The sequence below is a fragment of the Squalius cephalus genome (genome assembly GCF_949319135.1).
Source record: "Squalius cephalus genome assembly, chromosome: 9".
NCBI classification, from domain to species: Eukaryota; Metazoa; Chordata; class Actinopteri; order Cypriniformes; family Leuciscidae; genus Squalius; species Squalius cephalus.
In genome coordinates, this window is record NC_137130.1 from 2,141,239 (window position 1) to 2,164,809 (window position 23,571).

At 39.5% G+C, this 23,571-nt stretch overlaps 1 protein-coding gene across 1 annotated transcript in view; it reads right to left on the reverse strand.

Moving 5' to 3' along the window:
* Nucleotides 1-10,587: 10,587 nt before the first annotated feature.
* Nucleotides 10,588-23,571, reverse strand: part of LOC307164784 (E3 ubiquitin-protein ligase SH3RF3-like) — a 136,593-nt gene continuing 123,609 nt past the window's right edge. The window contains exons 7-10 of the mRNA XM_079881876.1: nt 21,090-21,316; nt 17,736-18,013; nt 13,385-13,725; nt 10,588-11,130 (exon numbers count right to left, since the gene is read on the reverse strand). Of these exons, the coding sequence (XP_079738002.1) occupies nt 10,962-11,130; nt 13,385-13,725; nt 17,736-18,013; nt 21,090-21,316 (1,015 nt within the window). The 3' untranslated portion in view covers nt 10,588-10,961. The remainder of the gene's footprint in view (nt 11,131-13,384; nt 13,726-17,735; nt 18,014-21,089; nt 21,317-23,571) is intronic.

A 23,571-nucleotide genomic window follows, 5' to 3' on the forward strand; every position in this document is an offset into this window, starting at 1 on the left:
TCTTGTGTTTTGTGACAAATGCTCTGGCTTCAGTTCACAATCTACATCATCACAGACAATCATATTGTGCTCTTCGGTTATTTTTGACGAAAAATTTAAGATTTTTTTTATTTCACCGGAATGGTACAAAACTTGGTAAAGGTTTTGACACTTGCTATGTGGACACAAAAAAAATGATGGACATGATTTGTTAAATGGTCCTGAGAAGAATAGTAACACTCGCGGTCAAAAATGGAAGTATTTGGTACTGCGCCCAAACAAGCTCTTACCAGAGAATGTCTAATAAGGGGAGAACTTCCACTCTCAGTGAACTTCCGGCTTCTGAACTGGTTGCAGTTCCACTCTGGCTCCACATGAGGGCGCTCACAGGACGAGTGCAGAACGAATGGAGGTCTATGGCGCTATACCCCTCAAAGTCCACTTTTCTCAGGATATAATTTTTTGTCTAGTAATTTGAATGTTGTATTCGAAAGGAGATGCAAAGAAATTACACATTGCTGGGTCACTTATTTGCTGAATGCTAGCGTGTTAACAACTCAACCTGTAAGAAATCGAAAGGACATAAGTACTCGTTCATTCAACTTTCATCCTATAACCCATGTTGAACTTGCAAAACCTACAATCAAATCTGAGATTTCTCAACGGCAATCGGGTGAAAGAGACACATTTAGCCGTCTGGCTCCATAGACTCCCATTCATTCTGCACTCATGGGCGATCGCCCCCAGTGGAACTCTGGTGGAACTGCAACCATAATTCGGTACAATAGGACTTAGGCTATGTTTACACGGAAACGATCTGAAGAGAAAACACAAAAGTGGCGTTGCGTTATCACTTTTTATTCTGCGTTTAGACAAGCATTATGGGGGGGGGGGGCATATGGCAACTCAAAGTGTGTGAAATTCGATGTAGTATGCACTCCAGGCGGCTAGGTGGCAATGTGAAGCACTGCCACACAACAACACCAAGTCCGCGCACCTGCGTACAACCTTTACTGTCTAGCAGACTTTTTTGCGTTTTTACCCTTTAGACGGGAACGCGATGGTGGAGCGTTTTTAAGATTTCCACTCTGGAGAGTGGTTTCACTTTTTTGCGTTTTTAAGTCTCAAAAATGCTGTCGCCGTCTAAATGAAAGGCACATCTGATAAAATATTTTTACGTTTTCACCCGCGAGCGTTCTCGTGTAAACAGGGCCTTAATAGGGAGTGGCCAGGCTCTCCGTAGACGGGATCTGATATTAGGCTCAAATTTGGAACACAACTTGTTTTACTCGAAAACTGCAAGAAAATCAGAGCCATACATCTAAAAGTGATTTTGTTTAAAATAGTATTTTTGTGCATTTTTCATAATAAAAGAAAAATTCTGTTACTTTTTTTAAGCTCACTTTTGTTTCTTTTTTTTTTCTTTTTTTTTTTACTTTTTACACTTCAGCAATAATCTGCCAAGTGTCATCTTTGAAAAGAGACCGAACTTAAGTCTGTGATCCAAAGACTTCAAGATTTACCACAGTTTAATTTTCAGGTCTATGCTCAAAAAGTGAATAAATGGATTATAAATACAATGTAAATATTTAGTATACAAAAAAATGCCTAAAAATACAAAATATTACATAAAAACATTATCAAACTAAAATATAGTACATTCATTTAATTAACAAAAACAAAAAACAAAAATCAGTAATTTTTGACCGACACGCGAAGAGCACCAAAGGGTTAAAAAAAAAAAAAAAAGTTTTTTTAAATTTTCACTCATTGCTTGTCTCGGACATAAACTCAGACTGACGTGGAAGATTTGTTTTCATCGGCGCTGGACCGTCACAGAATTGTTTCCCGGGATTGTGGTCACTTCCGTGTCTTGAGGGGAATTTCAAACGAGCCAATTTGAAGTGTGACGTGGGCCGTAGTGAAGGGAATAACCTCATTTGGTGTCTGGGCTCTTGAAATAATCATCTGCATTTGCATTTAGATAGTCCGCCGTCAACGGCTGTCTTGAGCGACTCTTCTCAGCGCTCGGCAGGGAAATTGGTTTGTTACTTCAGCTTGCTGAGGAAGATTTGAAATTTCCAATTACAAGACTTGGGACAAGAGATGTGGCACTTCCAGGAGTGAGCGTGCGGAAAACATGGAGAGCAGGAACAAACAGACAGGTCATGATTCGATTAGAGCGAACGTCTTGCCATGGATGTTTGTCTGTGCATACGGTACTTGATGTAAGAACTGAGCAGAACCGGTCTGACTTATTCACATGTGCTCTATTGATGTTAAGGGGAAAAGCCTAATCAATCTAAACATTATAAATGTGGAAAATAGCCACAATATTTAATGATGTACAGAACTTCTGCAGAGATCTTTCTGTGAGATTCGATCACGTTCTAGGACTAGAATCCGAACTATTCTGGTTTTCAATCCCAATCCACTTAAAGGTGCAGTAAGCAATTTCTGAGAAACGTTGAAATTGGATCGGACCGAGTGGTAAAACACACCTGTAGCCAATCAGCTGTAAGGGGCGTGTCCATATATTAGGGGGGGGGTGTTGGTACCTGTGTTGCATAGTGTGGTTGTGAATTTGGGGGCGGAGCTATCAAGATAGGGGCGTGGTCTTTTTGGGTAGGGGTGTGTTTGTGTTTCTCAGAAATCGCTTACTGCACCTTTAATTCCAGTTCCTTGTTTAAGCTTCACGTGGCTTCAATAAGACTTTTTGTATGTGTTTGTGAATCAGACTACACTCATGATTTTAAATAATCAGTTAATAATTGGATTGAAAAGCACATAATCACCTCAATCGATCCAATGTAATAAAAAAATTGAGTCTTTATACATTTATTTCCACATTCTGCTTATGTATTTGTCTACATTTATTAATCTCCACATTTCTTTGTCCGTATGCTAATGAGGGGGGCGTGTTTTACCTCAGACATCAGCAATCGAGCTCAGAGTGGCAGTGCTGAAGCTTTGAGGCCACAGTGACACCTTGTGGTGTGACCGAGCGAAACGCAAGAGGTTTGTGGACATGACTGAGAGCATTAATGACTTAGAGATGCGCAATATGGCCCAAATCTTATATCACGGTTTAAGTCATTTAAAATCACTAACTGTATGTATATTGGGTGACCATATATAGGCCACTCTTTATTCTCTTTATTTTCATATAAAATGTCTTGGCACACATGAACAGAAACCGCATCTTCAACAGATCTAATAACAGATACTTTGACACGGAAGCGCGTGAAATTATACAGTATTAATAACATTTAATGTAAATGCGCTGGATGGTGCTGATAAGAGCTTGTGTTTATTGTCGATGAGACTCACACACAAGCTCAGATCGTGGAAAGGAGCAAGTGCACATTGATCAATGCATTTGAAACGTGAAGGTAAGTTCACATTCGTGTTTCCTAACTTTGCTTGCACAACATGTGACAGTTTAAATGCTGTTAACCTTAATGCACATTCCATGCAGCTCTTAGATACTAATAATTAATCACAAATTGGAATTATTCTGAATTTAATCAAGTAAAAGGCTCATGTAAACGCAGCTAGTGATGAAACACTCATATAATTCGTTCAGATTGACATAAATGAGTTTATGCAAACATAACCTACCTAATGAAACAGCTGCTTCTCTGCAGATGGACAAACATGAGCACCACTGAAACAACACTAGCCCGCGGAGTAATTAGTCAAACAGTAATTAAACCAATTAGTGTTTACAATGATGAGTGGAATCGATTCCTTCTGCTGTGACTGGATAATTGTTCTGTGGGATTCATTTAACTCTTCCCTTGCCATTGACGGACTTTTCCGGCAATCCGTGTTTTCACTGTTATACGGTAGGGGGCGCTATTACACATCTCCATCTTTTTATCTCACAATTCTTACTTTTTTCCCTCACAATTGTGTGATATAAAGTCAGAATTGCTTGATAAAGTTGCAATTAAGTCAGAATTGTGTGATATAAAGTCAGAATTGCTTGATATAGTCACAATTGTGTGCTATAAATTGAGAATTGTTATAGTCACAATTGTGTGTTATAAAGTCAGAATTGCATGATAAAGTTGCAATTGTGTGATATAAAGTCAGAATTGTGCGATATAAAGTCAGAATTGTGTGATATAAAGTCAGAATTGTGTTATAAAGTCAGAATTGTGAGATATAAAGTCAGAATTGTGTTATAAAGTCAGAATTGTGAGATATAGTCGCAATTGTGTGATATTAAGTCAGAATTGTGCTATAAATTCAGAATTGTGTTATAGTCAGAATTGCGAGATATAAAGTCAGAATTGCTTGATATAAAGTCGCAATTGTGTGTTATAAAGTAAGAATTGCCAGCTATAAAGTTGCATTTGTGTGTTAAAGTCAGAATTGCTTGATATAAAGTCAGAATTGTGTGATATAAAGTCAGAATTGTGTTATAAAGTCAGAATCGCTTGATATAAAGTCGCAATTGTGTGTTATAAAGTAAGAATTGCCAGCTATAAAGTTGCATTTGTGTGATATAAAGTCAGAATTGCGTGATATAAAGTCAGAATTGTGTTATAAAGTCAGAATTGTGAGATATAAAGTCGCAATTGTGTGCTATAAAGTCAGAATTGCATGATATAAAGTCGCAAGTGTGAGAAAAAGAGTCGCAATTATCTTTAAAAATGTTTTATTCTGTGGCGGAAACAAGCTAACATAGAATCTCCGGATTAGACGAAGCAGCAGAAACAAGCCGAAGAAGCATTGCTTATGCATGTAGTCTTTGATAAAATAAAATAAATGTGATCTCAATTTGTTCAAAATTTTGCTTTTTTAAATTAAATTTACCCACATTCAAATGTTGATAAAAACAGAATGCATGAAGCTAAGATTTTTTATTTTTTAACCCTCTGGGGTCCTTCGTTTAACAGTCACACTTGGGACCTTCGGGTCCAAATGGACCCGGAGGGCGGAATTAATATATATAAAAAAAAATCATAATATTTTTTTTTTTACTTGTTTTTTATAATATTTTTTCTTTTCTTTTTTGGTGTTTTGAGATAATTTTATGATCTATAATTAATATTTATGCAATAATTATGACCCATTTTTTCCCATTGAATATAATAGAAATTTTTTATATATATATAATTTTTATTTTATTTTTATTAAAGCTGTATTTCATTTTAGAGTCAAGCCTAGGCCTCATGAAAGCAATTTTTGAAATGAGATGGGCGCCAACTGGTGGACACACTGAGCATTTTTATCACGCAATAGCACATTTTTACCACTAGTGGATTTACAGCTCTCTGTAGAAAGGCTTGCGAATCTAGTGATTTTTGCCTGAACAGATTTAGTCTGTTTTGCACTCTTGATGTTTTAGAGATTCACCCCCTTCACTGTTGAGTCCTTTTTTCTGCATCCTGGCTGATTTGTAGATTGTATGCACAGAAAAACTCTGTGTTTTCATATTTTTGACAATTTCCCATTAATTTCCTATGGGGGTCATTTTTGACCAAAGAGCAGAAGTGTGACGACCACTTAGCATGCTTGGATCATGACCTCAATATTTTTTGTGTGTTCACATACCTAATACCATAAAAGTCACCTAGTTTCGTAACATTCCGATGAAGCTGTGATTTTTAAAAATTCAAAACAGATTTTTGTATTATGAATTTATTAGTGTGTATGTGTATAAAAGTGTGTTTGTGTGTGTGGATGTGTCTGTTTTGCACTCTTGATGTTTTAGAGATTCACCCCTTCACTGTTGAGTCCTTTTTTTCTGCATCCTGGCTGATTTGTAGATTGTATGCACAAAAAAAACTCTGTGTTTTCATATTTTTGACAATTTCCCATTCATTTCCTATGGGGGTCATTTTTGACCAAAGAGCAGAAGTGTGACGACAACTTAGCATGCATGGATCATGACCTCAATATTTTTTGTGTGTTCGCATACCTAATACCATAAAAGTCACCTAGTTTCGTAACATTCCGATGAAGCTGTGATTTTTAAAAATTCAAAACAGATTTTTGTAATCTGAATTTATTAGTGTGTATGTGTATAAAAGTGTGTTTGTGTGTGTGTGTGTGTGTGTGTGAATGTGTCTTTTTTGCACTCTTGATGTTTTATAGATTCACCCCTTCACTGTTGTGTGCTTTTTTTCTGGATCGTGGCTGATTTGTAGATTGTACGCACAAAAAAACTCTGTATTGTCACATTTTTGCCAATTTCCCATTCATTTCCTATGGCGGGTCCATTTGGACCCGAAGGTCCTGAGTGTGACTATTTTTTTTACAACCACTTAGACTATTCAAATCCTGTCCCCAATTTTTTTGGGTGTTCATATACCAAGTACCAACAAAGTCACCAAATTTCGGACCATTCCGATTAAGCTATGATTTTTTACATTTTTTTATTTAAACGCTTCGGGTCCGTTTGGACCCGAAGAACCCCAGAGGGTTTTAAAGCAGAGGCTGTGTTGTTTCTTTTGATTTAATGCATGTTCAGATATTCATACAACAAAATATTCTTTGGGCCGTGAAAGTTTTGTAAAAATTATCAAAAATGCTGGCGATGGCTGGTAACTTAAAAAAAAAAAAACGCTGGCAGGGAAAGAGTTAAAGGTGCACATCATAATCACAATGATGATGCGATGTCTATAATAACTCCGCGAACCCTGCTTTTAAATCAAAGGCATTTATTGCTAAAATGTACTTGACAAACAAACAAAAACAAACCACATTATCATCATAATCAGTATAAGACAATGTGAAAATGAAAACAATGTCAAATACCAGAGGAACAAGTTCTTGAGGAAATATTCCCCAACATCTCCACTCGAGCACCAATATCATATAAATATGTCAATCATATACTTCGTTCACGTGAAGTTCATGCGGAAACGCTCTCGTCAATCATTCTGCCGTCATTCATGATGCAAAAGAGGATTCACACTCCTGTAAAAACATCATCACACGGGTCCGAGTTAAATAAAGACAGAACGATCATGTGAAGGAGAAGTATTCCTCTTTTCAGTGGTCATCATCTCATCTCCAACATGGAGACCAACGTGTGCTTGTCTCTTGGCGAGCAAAATGGCACATGTGCCCGAAACTCCAGATGTGAAAAACACGGCACCATGATCAAATCCACAATGATTTGATATAAAAAGAGCACGACATATGAGCATGAGAGTAAAAACACGTGTGGATGAATCGTCTTGTGCTTATGAAGAACGAGCCGAATAATGCTGGAAAAGAAGGAATCCATGTGCTCATGACTCTTTAATATTGATGCTTTTCACCTCTACATTCAGAAATGTGTCATAAACTAACAACTGAAGTCAATTAAACTGGTCTTTTCTCCTCTATTGTGTCGCTTCTGGAACAAGAACAAATGTGGGCGGGGCTTGGTTTTGTCTGTGGGGATTTGATTGGATGGTTGTGGTTTGCTATTGGCTGATCTCATGTGATTGACAGGTTGCCCCGCCCACATCATCAGAGAAGAGAAGAGATGCTGCGAGAGGAAGTTATTCTGAGTCAAGATTACCAGGAACATGAATTTAAAACAATAATGATAAATTATTCAAAAGAAACACTGCAACAAGAATTGTTTCCATTTTGATTTCATGGTGACTTTAAAAAACCGAACATAAGAACACGGCCCGAAACCTGCCCTGGTTTTACATGTGAAACACACACTACTGGTTCTCTGTCAGGGTGGACGCATATTTCATTTGACATAAATGAGCATTTTCATTTCAAATGAGTGCAAACCTTCAGTAAATCACGGCAAAATAATGGATCCGATTCCCAAGGATTGCATGAACTGATAATGCTGGTTGCAGTGTTATTGAGATACTATTATCATTTTTATTTAGATTTAAAATTATTTTTTTGTTTCTATTTTAATTTTAGTTAAAGTTTTAGTATTTTTGTTGTGATTTTGTCATTTTTGTATGTTTTAAAAAAAAAAAGTCTATGCATTATTTTGATTTCATTTTTAGTTAATTTAGTACATGACGTTAAACTAAATGAAACAAAATGAAAATTAACAATGAAAATGAGAAATTTTGCCTTGGCAACTAAAGCTGTAATAAGTTTAAGTATTTATTTCAGTTAAAATTGATTAATATTATAACATTTTATTTTATTTCAAGCAACAATTGTTTTAGTTTTAGTTTCAGTTATAATAATAATAATAATAACCCAGGTTAGTCACTTTGGATGAAATGCATAAATGTAAATTTAACATTTACAGTAGTGGCCTTAAAGTGACGTCTAGCTAAATTGCCCTTCACCCTTTATTCAGATATTATTAAAGATGTGCTCTAGATTCAGTACGCATATTGTGTAGTTGTGCTTGGATTTTAAAAAGCAATGAAACATTACAAATTGTGCGACATCATTTTTGGCCAGACTGTCATATAAAGAAACCATGAACACATTAAAAAAAAAAACAAGACTTTTTTTTGCTTTTTCCTCTCAGCTTATTTGTGTTTCTATGCATTTGTTTTGCATAGTAAAATAAAACCTGTAACAGTAGTTTGCCTTTTTATCATTTTGTCAGATAAATACCTTAACCAAGTTTAATTTTGCTTTTGCATCATATTTAAAATACATAAACGATTTCCTCATATTGTGATGGTTTATCTGATCTTGCAGGGTCATTAAAAACAAACGTCCAGTCCGAACATCACTTCTTGCCACTACTGTATTTTCCGGAGGAATTTAATAAGAATGACAATGACATTTTGTCTACACAAAATAACTGGCATCATTTAATTCCGCTTCATTTGATGAAATTAAACGCGGCCTCCACTGACTGAAGCCCACAGTCGTGAGTCTGTTCTCCTGAGCGTCTCTAAAATAAAGATCTGAACTCAACAGGTCCGTCCGTGTCCTCTAATGTAGAGCAGCGTCTGACGGAGATCTGTCTTCATTCAAACACCTTAAAGCGAGAAACAGACTGTACACGAGGACAGGAACACATTTCAGTCACATGTTGTTCTCCGTGTTGCATATCCAGGACATGAATGCCTCAGAAATGTGAAGGAAACCTCCTCAGTAACTCAAGAACACATTAGTGTCTGCATGCTAGTCTATTGGCTTCAGGAACCAGAACAAATGTGGGCGGGGCTTGATTGTGTCTGTGGGGAATTGATTGGATGGTTGTGGTTTGCTATTGGCTGATCTCATGTGATTGACAGGTTGCCCCGCCCACATCATCAGAGAAGAGAAGAGATGCTGCGAGAGGAACTTATTCTGATTCAATATTACAAGGAACATGAATTTAACACAATAATAATGTGCACCGATGCAATATTCCATAAAAAAAAAAAAAAAAGATATGTCCATTTTGATTTCATGGTGACTTTAAATGTTAAATATGACCAGAAACCTGCAACACACTGGCCAAACATGTTCGTGTACTCGTGTAAAGTCTGTTTCTGGCACATTGAGCACATGGAAAACTCGTGAAAATACTTCTTCAAACTCTATGGCGCTCAACACCTGCAGATTCAAAGCGGAGACGCTTCCGGCATCAAACCTCCACAGAGACCCAGTCAACGAGACGGATGATGAGGCAGTAAACCAGCACACGCACATCCCAGCATCCTCTGGGAGACACTGAACCAGCATTTCAAATCAATAAGAAGAGTTTGTGCTTTCACAAAGAGCTTCACTGTAAACCAGCTTTCATTATGAACCGTCCTGTGTGTGAAGCTCATCAGAACATGTCTGGATCATATTTCACTCAAAAAAACAAATATATATATATATATATATATATACATGTGTATATACATATATATACATACACACATACATACACATATACATATACACATACATATATATTATTTATATATATATATATATATACACACACACTGTGATCATTCAAAAGTTTGGGATCAGTAAGTTTAAAAAAAATTATAATACTTCTGTTCAACAAGCACGCATTGAATTGATCAAAAGTGGCAGTAAAGACATTTATAATGTTACAAAAGATTGTATTTCAAATAAATGCTGTTCTTTTGAACTTTCTATTCATCAAAGAATCCTGAAAAATAAAATGTATCAAGGTTTCCACAAAAATCTTAAGCAGCACGACTGTTTTCAACACTGATAATAATAAGAACGATTATTAATAATTGAGCACCAATGATAATTGATATAATTTAATAATTAAATGGCTAATAATTATAGTAAAAAGTAATTATTCCAAACTTTTGACCAGTAGTGTGTGTGTGTGTGTATATATATATATATATATATATATATATATATATATATATATATATATATATATATAACAAATTTGAAATATACATTTAAATTATATTATTGTGACATTATTTTCACTATTAAACAAACCATTTTTTGGTTTAATTTCAAATTCTCAATCCTGTAATGCATTATTTTTCTTCTGAATGAGCATAAAGGCACTACTATACTAATATACTAACATGCTGTATTCATATTTACCATTTATATAATACATCATGAATTCATTTGCATTACAAGAATGAGAATCTAGTGGGGAAAATTGTCAAAAAGAATTCTTTATGTTTTATGAAAAATTTTGCTTTTAACATTTTTTTTAATAAAATGTTGATTTTGGTGTGAAATATGACAGGTTTGATGAGCTTCATCACTCACTACATTCATCGGACAGCACTGGTGATTACATCCTCCATGTGTCGTTATCATTCAGATCTGCTGATTCAAGGAGGAAATAAAAGCGAGGATGAAGCAGGATCTGAGATGTGATCCCCAAACACACACACACACACACACACACACACACACACACACACACGCTCGCTCGCTCGCTCCTCCAGAAGAGCCACATCTATCATCTGGAAGGGCTTCCTAGCAGATGTATGAGGACGATGGCAGTAAAGATGCTCGTTCTCGTGTTCTTGTGCTCGTCTTCATGAGTGTGTGTGTTTCTCCGGGACGACCCCGTGATTCAGAGCTTGTCAGCTGGTGTTTGTCCTCTAGAAACTCTCCACGAAGCTGCCGGGGAACAGGCCCGTTCGGCCGGTGCGCTGAAGCGTTCCCTTGTACCAGCCGTCTTCTCGTTTCTTGTGCACGAACACGACGTCGCCCTCCTTCAGCTCGATCTCGGCCTCGCTCTGGGGCGGATACGGGACCAGCACACGAAACCTGACGGAAGACAAACACACGCTTCTTGTGTTCAACAACAGCACAGTATCAAGTCAGATTGACCTGCACTCATCAGATTAATACCATATGAGCAATGTCTGACAACATCAAACCATAAAACAATGATTTAATCAACTTCACAGTTCATATAATCGGGGTGAGCGAGGCACATATTATTAAAGGGATACTCCACCGTTTTTTCATATTAAACTATGTTATTCCCTTAAAGGAGACATATCATGCTTTTAAATCGTTCCTTTTTACATATAAATCATACATTTGTAGTCTATATAAAGCGGAACTGCAATGCTTGGGTCTGAATTCCTCATTATTATAGCTCCACAGGACCCTTTTCTACCCCTTTTCTGATGTGCGTCTGAGAGCAACTCGTTTTGGTGCGGTCTCTTTAAATACAATTGAGACACTTCATACCCCCCCCCCCCCCCCCCCCCTCTCCAGGATGCAGAGGTGACACTCGGTTCAACTCCACCCCGTTCGGCCATTTTTGTAGTTTGATAGCAGAGATACGATTATCTAGCGGCACAGAAACTTTTTATTCACACGTTATTAACAAAATGTCAACAACGGAAGACTTGTCCAGCCAGCCTTACATGTTCGAGCCAGAGTCGGAGCCGGAGCGAGATGAAAATGAAGACGACGAACCTGCAGAACAACGTCTTCATACGGATGTATCGCAATGGTGTGTTACTGTATTTACACATGAAACTTTGGTCTTCCGACCTTTTACCACTGTGTCGATTTATTTTGATTAATATGTGCGAAGGAGAGAGAGCAAGACAGCGTCTAGTTTGGAGAGAGAAGAGAGAGAGAGTGCGCGCGACCGGGTCTCTCTCTCTGCTCGTTCTTTCAGTTAAACATGCGCCCTGTCACAAGCGCGGCAGTGCATCTACATTAGACGGTGTAATGAAGCGTTTGGGTTACTACATCCAACAACCGAACATTTTAACTTACCCTCTCGTAACTTCTGCATCTTTTAGCTTGGACTACAAAATTGCAGCGAGAAATAAAAATGGCGGATTGCTCGAAGTGTTGGGCCGGAAGTCGATGTCCTTATTTGGCAGTTCCTCTGCAAATACTGTGATGTAATAGTTCACAAAACGTCATAGAGAACAGAAAAATCGGAACAGGTTGAAAAATAAGGCCAAAACAGAATATAAAGATATCAACGAAGCACCTGAAGAGAATAATTTCAACTTTTCTGTACTTCTAAACACTCCAAATATACAACAAAATGCATTTAAGGGCTAAAAAAGTGCATTTAGCATGATATGTCCCCTTTAACTAAGACGAGTTGATACATACCTCTCTCGTCTCAGTGCGTGCACTTAATCACTCCGGCGCGCGGCGACACTTTGATAGTGCAGCAGTGGAGTGGAGTACTAAGTGGAGTATCCCTTTAAACACACTTTAATTCCACTTTTCGAATATTTTCTTCATTTTTATTGAAAATAAATGCCTTCCCGATCTGATATGTGATGGGAAAAGGGAGTAGAACGAGTTCAGCAAAAGGCGAATTCAAACTCAACTTGTCTGGGCCAATCAGACGTCAGTGGGCGGAGTCAGTGTAAATATCATCTGCCAACAAGGTAAATATACACTCCGCAATCGTCTATATAAAGAAACGTCTGTGCATTGAAAAGGTTCCCTTGATGATAGGTGTGTCACAATATATCGCAATACAAAAATGCAACAATATGTATCGTGGATAGTGATAATATGTGTTATGTATAGTTCACCCAAAATAAAAATTACTGTGTGAGGAAAAAAATTCAAGTTTACAGAGTTTTAGTGTCAGTACTACATTAAACTACTGTATATAATGTTGAATATAATGTATAATAATGCATTGGGGGAATATTTGTGTGTCCTGATAATGCCAAATGTCTGATGTTACCAGTAAAACGTGGCCTACATTATTTTAAATATATCTAGTCAGTGAAAGAGTTCAAGCATTAATCTAAAATAATTCTGTATTTTCAGCTTCAGAATCATGAATATTGTTATTCTGGTGTCTCTATTGCCCTGTGCTTTGGGTTTCAGCACCAAGTCCAAGACTATTCATTTACACACCAATGTAATATCAAATTCAGCATTTTAATCAACAGACATATCATATGTCTTGGAGTATCGCAATAATATCGTATCGTGAGTTCAGTATCATGATGTGTGTCGAATCGTGACATGAGGGAATCGTTACACCCCTACTTGATGTTAAAGGCATGTGCTTGTTCACCTCTCTCGGGACAATGGCTTGGGTTCGGGCCGGACGGCCAGCGGTGAGGATGAGGAACAGGCCTGTCGTGTTGGCGGAGACACAGAGAAGTTGAGATCCAGCGAGCCACTCTTTCTGTGCAGCGGCTCCAGGCCCATGGCTCCCTGCATCTCGCTCTCCACGGGACAGGACCCGGCCCGCAGCTCCGGGGCCATGGCTCCCCGCACGGATGAGGAGGAGGAGGAGGAGGACGAGGAAGAGGAGGGGTCGTGTGTGGGAGAGACCGATGGGGGCGAGCGGGACTTCTTTTTGGCGGCCGCTCCGGACAGCAGCTTGAGGAGGCCACTGCTCTTCTTCTCCTTCTGTGGGACAAACACACACAGATAGTGGCGTTTTCACCACTTGTGGACGGAACGCAGTCATAAAACTGGAATTTACAGTAGAAATGCCAGCGCTAAATATCAGAGAGTTCCTCAGGGGCTCAAATGTAAGATGTTGTGCCAGATGACGATTGGTCGGTGTATTATACATGACAAACAGGCTTCAATGAATTATGTAATATTTAAAAATATGTGATATGTGGATTTTTAATTGAATGGACACACTACCTTTTATTATTGGAGAAAAAAAAGTTTAAAAAATGTTTTGTTTATTTTTTTCCTGTCGTCGAGCCATTTACTCACTGAAAGAACTATATTAGGCTGGAGAGCATCGGCTCCCGTGGGATAGCTACGTTTACACTAGTGCATTTTCATTTTAAAACGCATAACTTTTGCTAAGGTTACGCCTGCCGTCCACACACACACACACACACTCCGGAGTTTTAGACCCTTGAAAACCGAGACCAAGTCCAAAGCAAGACACGCAACTGTTATCCAGAAAAATTAAAACAGACGACAACAGAATTTCTGGGGAAAAAAACATTTCATAGGGCCGCCTTCTTGTAAAAATTAAATTAAATGATTCAAGTTTTATGAATTCAATTGATAAAACATGCCTTTTGATTTTTTTAATTAATGTGAAAATTTAAACCGAATGTTTTATGCCTTCATTTGATTACCACTGTAATTTTTTTTATTTTTATTTTTTTATAAAATCATAGATACAGAAATTTAAAACAGACAACACAAACATTCTGATGAATAAATAAAAGAATACATAAATAAAACGGAATCCAGAAAAGTTAACAGACATCACAGTAATTCTGAAAAAAAAGAAAAAAAAAAAAAAAGAATTAAATTATTATTATACAAGCGGAATCCAGAAAAATGTATTAAATTATCATAACAGAATCCAGAAAAATTTGAGGAATTTGGGGAAAAAACAATGTATTTCATTGGGTCGTGTTACAAACAGCATCTGGAAGTGTTGATGGAGTCACGTGATCTTGTGAATCTGCTGTTAACGGTGAGAACAGAGGGATATATCCGAGTAATCCGTGTCTGTAATGGCTGTTCTGCGGGGACACATGCTGTGTGTGGGAGGAGAACAAACTCATTCTGGGTTTGGTGGAGCTCATCCGAGCTAAACTCCCAACAGAGCAAATCCAAACCGGGCCACTAGGAGGCGTCTGAGACCCAGCCTCTGACTGGAGCCCAAAGAAGAAGAACTAGTCAACCTGCATCTTTTCTGCTCAGATTTTGGGTAGGAATGTGGTGTCAGACCCCTTTGTGTTCACACTGTTGCTTTTTGGATCTAGTCCAGTTCAGTGTATTGTGGCTGATCCTATGGCCTTAAATATTTGATCCAATTCACTTACATTTTATGTGCCTCACTAACCAAGATATTTGTATGTAAAGATTATTATTATTTTGTTAAATGACATTGCTACAAATGCTGATAAATGAGCTTAACTCTGTTTATCTTTTACACGAAAACATAACATTTTGTTGCAAGACTACATCCATATTCTTGCACTAGATCACACACATTTATTTTGAATTAAAGGGGTCTGAGATCGTTTGGAGTGTTCACATATGGGCCAAATATCACGCAAACCTCCCACGCTCAGACCCCTGAAAAGGAGCAAGTGTGAAAACACCCTTAATGTTCAGTAATATTATGGACTCGACTGACAAGAACAAAACAGACACACACAGACCTGAATCTGAATTGAATCTGTTTCTCTCTAATGGAAGAAAAGATCCGCAGCGACTCACTGCTAAATTAAACTGAACCACAGATCACACATGACTATTCACACAAACCCACTGAAAGAAATATTTCATATTGAATGTAATATTAATCATTCATTTAATATTTTTTGCTTGTAGGTTGCTGGGAGGTTGCTAGACAGTTGCTGGGGTGTTGCTAGGGCATTCTAGGTGGTTGCTAGGGCATTTTGGGTGGGGTAGGTGGTTGATGGGGCCTTCTGGATGGTTGCTGGACAGTTGCTAGGGCATTCTAGGTGGATGCCAGGCGGTTGCTGGGGGGTTCTGGTTGGTTACTAGGCTGTTGCATGGGGCATTCTGGGTGGTTGCTAGGCAGTTGCTGGTGCCTTTGCTGGGGGGTTTTGTGTGGTTACTAGGGTGGTTCTGGGTGGTGGTTTGCTAGGTGGTTGCTAGGCGGTTGCTGGTGCAGTCTGTGTGGTTGAAAGGGTGTTCAGGGTGGTTGCCAGGGGGTTGCTGGGGGGTTCTAGGTGGTTACTAGGCTGTTGCTGGGGCATTCTTGGTTGTTGCTAGGCAGTTGCTGGGGGTTCTGTGTGGTTCCTAGGCTGTTGCTGGGGGACTCTGGGTGGTTGCTAGGCAGTTGCTGGGGAGTTCTGAGTGGTTGCTAGAGAGTTGCTGGGGGGTTCTGTGTGGTTCCTAGGCTGTTGCTGGGGGACTCTGGGTGGTTGCTAGGCAGTTGCTGGGGCAATCTGGGTGGTTGCTAGGCAGTTGCTGGGGCAATCTGGGTGGTTGCTAGGTGGTTGCTGGGGCATTAAAAATCCGACACGTGTCTGAACATGAGATCTGTGCATCAAGCCTGAAGTGCTGACATCATGAGAGCACATGTGCACGCCGGTTCCTTCCCACCTGTGCATGACCTGTGTGTCTCGTTGTCTTATTTTTAACCATGCGTGTGACTCTGAGCTAATTAACAGCCCATAATCAACATGCAGGAACGACTGCTGAAACAACATGTGATCACACATCATCATGTTCATCACATGACCTCATGTCTCTCATCTGCCAACAGAAAGACTGAGGAAATATTTATTTTCAGCTGTAAAACTTTTTTTTGCTAATTTGCTTAGATAATTTATTAAATTAAATATGTACTAAATATACTATTAAAGTAAACATAGCAAATAATGTTGAACCTATGTGGGTGAATTATGTGTATGATGTATATTACAATGTTATGATGAACTATATGCCTTTCTCCACTGATGTTCTGAGTTTTTCTAAGCATTTCTTAGGATGCTGATTGTGAGAAAGCAGCTGTTTGACTCTGAGATGGTGAACGGGGAAACTAACAACACATTATTAGCTGTTTAACGTAGTCAAGCCAAAGGCTAATCATATTAATCACCGTTATGTGTTTGCAGTTGTAGAGAGCAATCCTGTATAATTCACTCTTCCACTTCTTCTGAATCAGTTTCTGCTTCCAACATCTATGGCTGAATCACACCAGTATTTCCACTTTCCATTGTGCAGCGTTTACTACAGTAAAGTTGAACGAGTGGATCTCTGAGCTGCTGTGAGTGAGTGGAGGCGGGGCTAATTTGCATATTCATAGATCCATGAATACTAAATGAGGCAAGGGTGTCGAGTTACATTCAAGCTATTTTAAGGCATGAAGAAATTATTTTCACAGGAAAAAAACGTTTAAATATGTCATTTTGGTGATCAAAGATGAGTTTTAAAGGATAATATTATTGACAACAGGGGGACTTTAAAACAAGAACAAATATCTGCCATTGGAGTCATAAAAATAAACTTTATTTATTTATACTTTATTTTTATTTATTTTTATTTATTTAAACATTTTTAATGTCTTTAAAGTCTTGTAATATTAAACTAATTATGACAAAAATTAATTTAATCTTTTTTAGGCATTTATTGTCCCTCATGATAACTAGTACTAGAATATATTCATATACTAGTTGTATCCATATACTATGAAAACTAGTACTAGAATATATATTCATATACTATGATATACTATGATAACTGGTACTAGTTATATTGATATACGAAGATAACTACTACTAGTTCTAATCATATACTATAATAACTAGTACTAGTATATATTCATATACTAGTAATCATGAAGCACAATAAATGCATAATAAAAACCAAATTTCTGTCACAATAACTTTGATTTATTATTACCATGAATTTAAATATACTAATGAGCTACTATGAATATGTTAATGAGCATGACTGACCTTCTCCACCTTCTTGTCCTGGAGTTTGTGGAGTCCGTGAGCGGAAGCGTCTCCTGCGCTCAGATGAGCCGCGGTGACGTTGGGCGGTGTGATGGCGGAGGAGGCGGAGCTCATGAGGAGTCGAGCAGAGTTGGGGTTAGGAGAGAGCGGGTGCACCTGAGGGGTCGCCACCATCGACAGGGGTCGAGCGGGGGGGCGGGACGGGCTGGCCTGGGGTCGCAGAGGGGTCACAGACGCCGTGGGTCGCTCAGGGCTGCTGCTCGCCGGAGGACTGTGGACTGTTTCAATCATTTTAAATGCAATTAGTCATTTGTCACATATATGTATGTGCTCAGGGTTTGAAATGAACCTTTTCACTCACCGGCCAATTTTAAGTTACTGGCCAATTCAGAACTTCTACTAGCCAAATAAAAAAAAAGGAGAAAAAAAAAAAGAAATAAACCGTCACAGCTATATATATATATATATATATATATATATAGGCTAAAATAAATAAATAAATATATAAATATATATAATAAAATTTGGATTTCATACATTTATTTCTTATTCAAACAAAATCCTGTCATCCAGCCATCTCCTCCCTTCCTCTTTCATCCTCATCCTTTTTACCAAAAATGTATTTTAGGTGGACAGATCAATACAGTACACAGAACATAAATAATTAGGCCTTTAGGATGTTGGAAAATGATGTATTTTCTGTTAACCAAATGCTTTTTAATCTTCGCTATTGCTTCAATGCAAATGAACAAGCGTGTCATTATTTGTTTCGTAGTGACGTGTGTGTTCAAGTAAGCCAGATATGAGCGGATTCTGCGCAATACGCTGTATTTAATATATCAGGATGACTCTTGAGTTCAGTATTCGCTCTAAATGTGCGCAGATTTGTCTTACATGAACTTCCCAGTAAAGTGAGTAAACATAAGTAACACGCCAAATTGGCTCTTGATTTGACAGCGTTACACACCACTGTTGATTTTACACGCATTTGGCGGGTGTTAATTTCAAACCCTGTGTGTGCTGTACTGTTTTTTAAAATGAAATGTTTATTGGTTTTTAACAGAAAATAGAACAAAAACAAGAGTATTACACAGTGACAGGTTAGGCAGCAGATCACACAGGAAAGAGAATGAGAGAACAACACAAACATGTGCTGCATGTTTCAGAGTGAAGCACGACACATGCGATCAGCTCGAGATCCACCTGTGTTTTTAGTGTCTCGTCTCTGCATGTGTTCTGTGTTTGGGTCGACTATAACATGCATTTGAAAATGCAATACATGCAACCATCTTCCCAAACTTGTAATGAGAAGCGCTTACAGACCAGCTGTTGTCAAAAGAGAAACTTTAATGAAGAAATTAATGTTGCAGTTATACTGTAAAAAAATATAATTTGTATTGTTTTTTTTTTGTTGGTCAAATTGTGCAGCCCATAAAACAAGCACAGCAAAACTGGAGCTTGTAAAAAAAATGCATTTCAAATTGATTGCATTTGGATGCAATCCAAAAAAAATCCCCCCCCCCCCATCCCTATTTTGACCAGTCCTGGTGTGTCGTCATGTGATTAGATGATGTCACAGCAGGTCTGATTTGCAGTGAGACGGTGTCCCGTCCCGCCGTTCTGCGCCGCTTCACAAGCTTCGCTCCTCGAAGTTCAAGAACTGCCGAGAATGCAACCCGGCAATTACTGCCAACGCAGGTGCAAGGCATTCATTACAACAGACGTCTTATCTGAGCTGTAAAATGCTTTAACAAGCTCCTTTACCAGCTAATGCGTCTTCAGTGAGCGCCGATCTGACCTGAATAGATTACAGAGCGCGTCACGTTCACACGCTTCATTGGCGCTGAGCTGACACGCGGGAAAAACTGTGTGTGTGTGTGTGTGTGTGTGTGTGTGTGAAGACAAATAACACTGCAAAAAGCTTCAGTAATGACAAACAATATGCACTGCTACAGTATATTCAGACACTAGCTTTTATTAATATTTTGAATTAGTCATTTTAATTTGAGTTAGAAATTTTGTTGTCATTTTTATTCGTTTTTTAAGATGTCTACATAGTTTTTGTTAATTTTCATTTTAGTTTAAAGGGCATCTATTATGCAAAATTCACTTTTACATGGTGTTTGAACATAAATGTGTGTTGGCAGTGTGTGTACACAACCACCCTATAGTGATAAAAATCCACCCAGTGTTTTTTTTAATCCCCATAAATCATAAGCACTGTCTCAGAACAAGCGTTCTCAGATTCGGGGCAATGTGACGTACTTGCACAAGCCCCTCCCACAACTGTTGACTGACACTGGTGTATTAGCATAGACCCACCCCGTATGAGCTGTACACAAGCCCCGCCCACAACTATTGACTGACACTGCAGTATTAGCATAGACCCGCCCCGAATGAGCTGTACACAGGCCCCGCCCACAACTGTTGACTGACACTGCAATATTAGCATAGACCCGCCCCGAATGAGCTGTACACAAGCCCCGCCCACGACTGCTGACTGACACTGGTGTATTAGCATAGACCCGCCCCGAATGAGCTGTACACAAGCCCCGCCCACGGCTGTTGACTGACACTGCAGTATTAGCATAGACCCACCCCGAATGAGCTGTACACAAGCCCTGCCCACAACTGTTGACTGACACTGCAATATTAGCATAGACCCGCCCCGAATGAGCTGTACACAAGCCCCGCCCACGACTGCTGACTGACACTGGTGTATTAGCATAGACCCGCCCCGAATGAGCTGTACACAAGCCCTGCCCACAACTGTTGACTGACACTGCAGTATTAGCATAGACCCGCCCCGAATGAGCTGTACACAAGCCCCGCCCACGACTGTTGACTGACACTGGTGTATTAGCATAGACCCGCCCCGAATGAGCTGTACACAAGCCCCGCCCACGGCTGTTGACTGACACTGCAGTATTAGCATAGCCCCGCCCTGAGTGAGCTGTACACAAGCCCCGCCCACGACTGTTGACTGACACTGCAGTATTAGCATAGCCCCGCCCTGAGTGAGCTGAACACAAGCCCCTCCCACAACTGGTGACTGACACTGCAGTATTAGCATAGCCCCGCCCTGAGTGAGCTGAACACAAGCTCCGCCCACGACTGTTGACTGACACTGCAGTATTAGCATAGCCCCGCCCTAAGTGAGCTGTACACAAGCCCCTCCCACAACTGTTGACTGACACTGCAGTATTAGCATAGCCCCGCCCTGAGTGAGCTGAACACAAGCCCCTCCCACAACTGGTGAGTGACACTGCAGTATTAGCATAGCCCCGCCCTGAGTGAGCTGAACACAACTCAGATTTTCTAATCCCTCTTTTGAGTGTTCTGCTGGCGACTCACCGAGCTGCATGGCCGAGCGCGCTTGATTGACAGTTTGCTGACTGGACAAGCGCAGACAGTTCTTCATGTGTGGAGACGACGGGCTGGAGAGCGGCGAGCCGGAGCGAGACGCCGAGGACATCAGGACGGGACTCGAGGGGCCGGCGGAGCTCGGGGATCCAGGAGCCACCTTCGCCTGAGCCGATCCTGGGAGACACGGCCGCGTCTGACCGACCGCAAACGGGGCCCTGAGGACACACAATCACAAAACATGAGGACACACAATCACAAAACATGAGGACACACAATAACAGATCATGAGGACACACAATCACAGAACATGAGGACACACAATCACAAAACATGAGGACACACAATCACAGAACATGAGGACACACAATCACAAAACATGAGGACACACAATCACAAAACATGAGGACACACAATCACAGAACATGATGTCATGTTGCACAATCACAAAACATGAGGACACACAATTACAGAACATGAGGACACACAATTACAGAACATGAGGACACACAATCACAGAACATGAGGACACACAATTACAGAACATGAGGACACACAATCACAAAGCATGAGGACACACAATCACAGAACATGAGGACACACAATCACAAAACATGAGGACACACAATCACAGAACATGAGGACACACAATCACAGAACATGAGGACACACAATCACAAAACATGAGGACACACAATGACAAAACATGAGGACACACAATTACAGAACATGAGGACACACAATGACAAAACATGAGGACACACAATGACAAAACATGAGGACACACAATCACAGAACATGAGGACACACAATCACAGAACATGAGGACACACAATCAGAAAACATGAGGACACACAATCAGAAAACATGAGGACACACAATCACAGAACATGAGGACACACAATCACAAAACATGAGGACACACAATCACAAAACATGAGGACACACAATCACAGAACATGAGGACACACAATCACAGAACATGAGGACACACAAACACAAAACATGAGGACACACAATCACAAAACATGAGGACACACAATCACAGAACATGAGGACACACAATCACAAAACATGAGGACACACAATCACAGAACATGAGGACACACAATCACAAAACATGAGGACACACAATCACAGAACATGAGGACACACAATCACAGAACATGAGGACACACAATCACAGAACATGAGGACACACAATCACAAAACATGAGGACACACAATCACAAAACATGAGGACACACAATCACAGAACATGAGGACACACAATCACAGAACATGAGGACACACAAACACAAAACATGAGGACACACAATCACAGAACATGAGGACACTAGGGCTGGTCCGAATACCATTTTTTGAGCTTCGAAGCTTCGATAGGAATTAACATCGAATATTCGAAGCTTCGGAGGGAGGGGGCTGAACATATTCTTCTCTCTAATAAAGGCAGGACTCTCTATGTGTCTGTCTGTTTGCATTTAGATTATTTATCTTGCATTTTGAACCGTTCATCCAATCGACTTCACGAGTGCAGTGTCACATTTGGTGCAATATAGACACGCGAGACGTGACACGTTCAGAATTAATAAACTTTTAATACAGAACAGCGCGAGCGGGAAGCGCGCGCGCGCCTCACGCGCAGGGCTCCGAGAACGGACACTGCACTAGTGATACAAAACACAGCCTAATATTTTTCTGAGTAACAAATAACTCTCAAATCAGAAATCAGCAGCACAGTAATTACTGACACAGTAAAGGGTAGGCTAATATATTGTTTCTATTCTATTTCCACAATGTCAAAGCAACACAGCTTATAGCCTACAAGCTCAGGCATGCACTTCTGCCCATACAAACTCCGCTGTTCTGCGCTCTAAAATAAGAGTATTGTATTTCGCCCAAAAATGCTAAAAAAATAACCGTGTGAGAGCGTTTTAGGCTATATCATGTTATAGCCAGATATGACGACGCTTACAGCACGCGTCACCGCAGATCAGCATCTATTCATCAAGCCAACGTGCAAACTATCGCAAATCAAAGTGAAAGTGGGTCGCAGATGCTTTAACACACAATCAACTTCATTAAAAGTAAAGAACCGAAATGATCTTGCCAGGGCTGTTGCGCGCTCTCTTATTGCGGTCTTTGATTTAGAAATTTTAGCTGACGATCAGTAAAATGCAGCTGTTGCTGGTGACGTGCACTCCATTACATCTGCCTATAGCGCGGGATTTGAAGTTCGGATTCATATCCGTTTTGCAAAAACACATTTATGTGTTCATTGTTCATATTGATAAATCAGAGAGAGCTATCCGATCTGAGAAAACGCATGACAGCCCCATTCAAGCGCGAATGGGAACCGTTTCTAGGGGGATGCCAGGTGTGAAAAAAAAAAAAAAAAATTTAAAACGAATATTCCAATGTCAAATTTGAAAATCGAATACCAACCCACCGAACGAATATTCGAATACTCGAA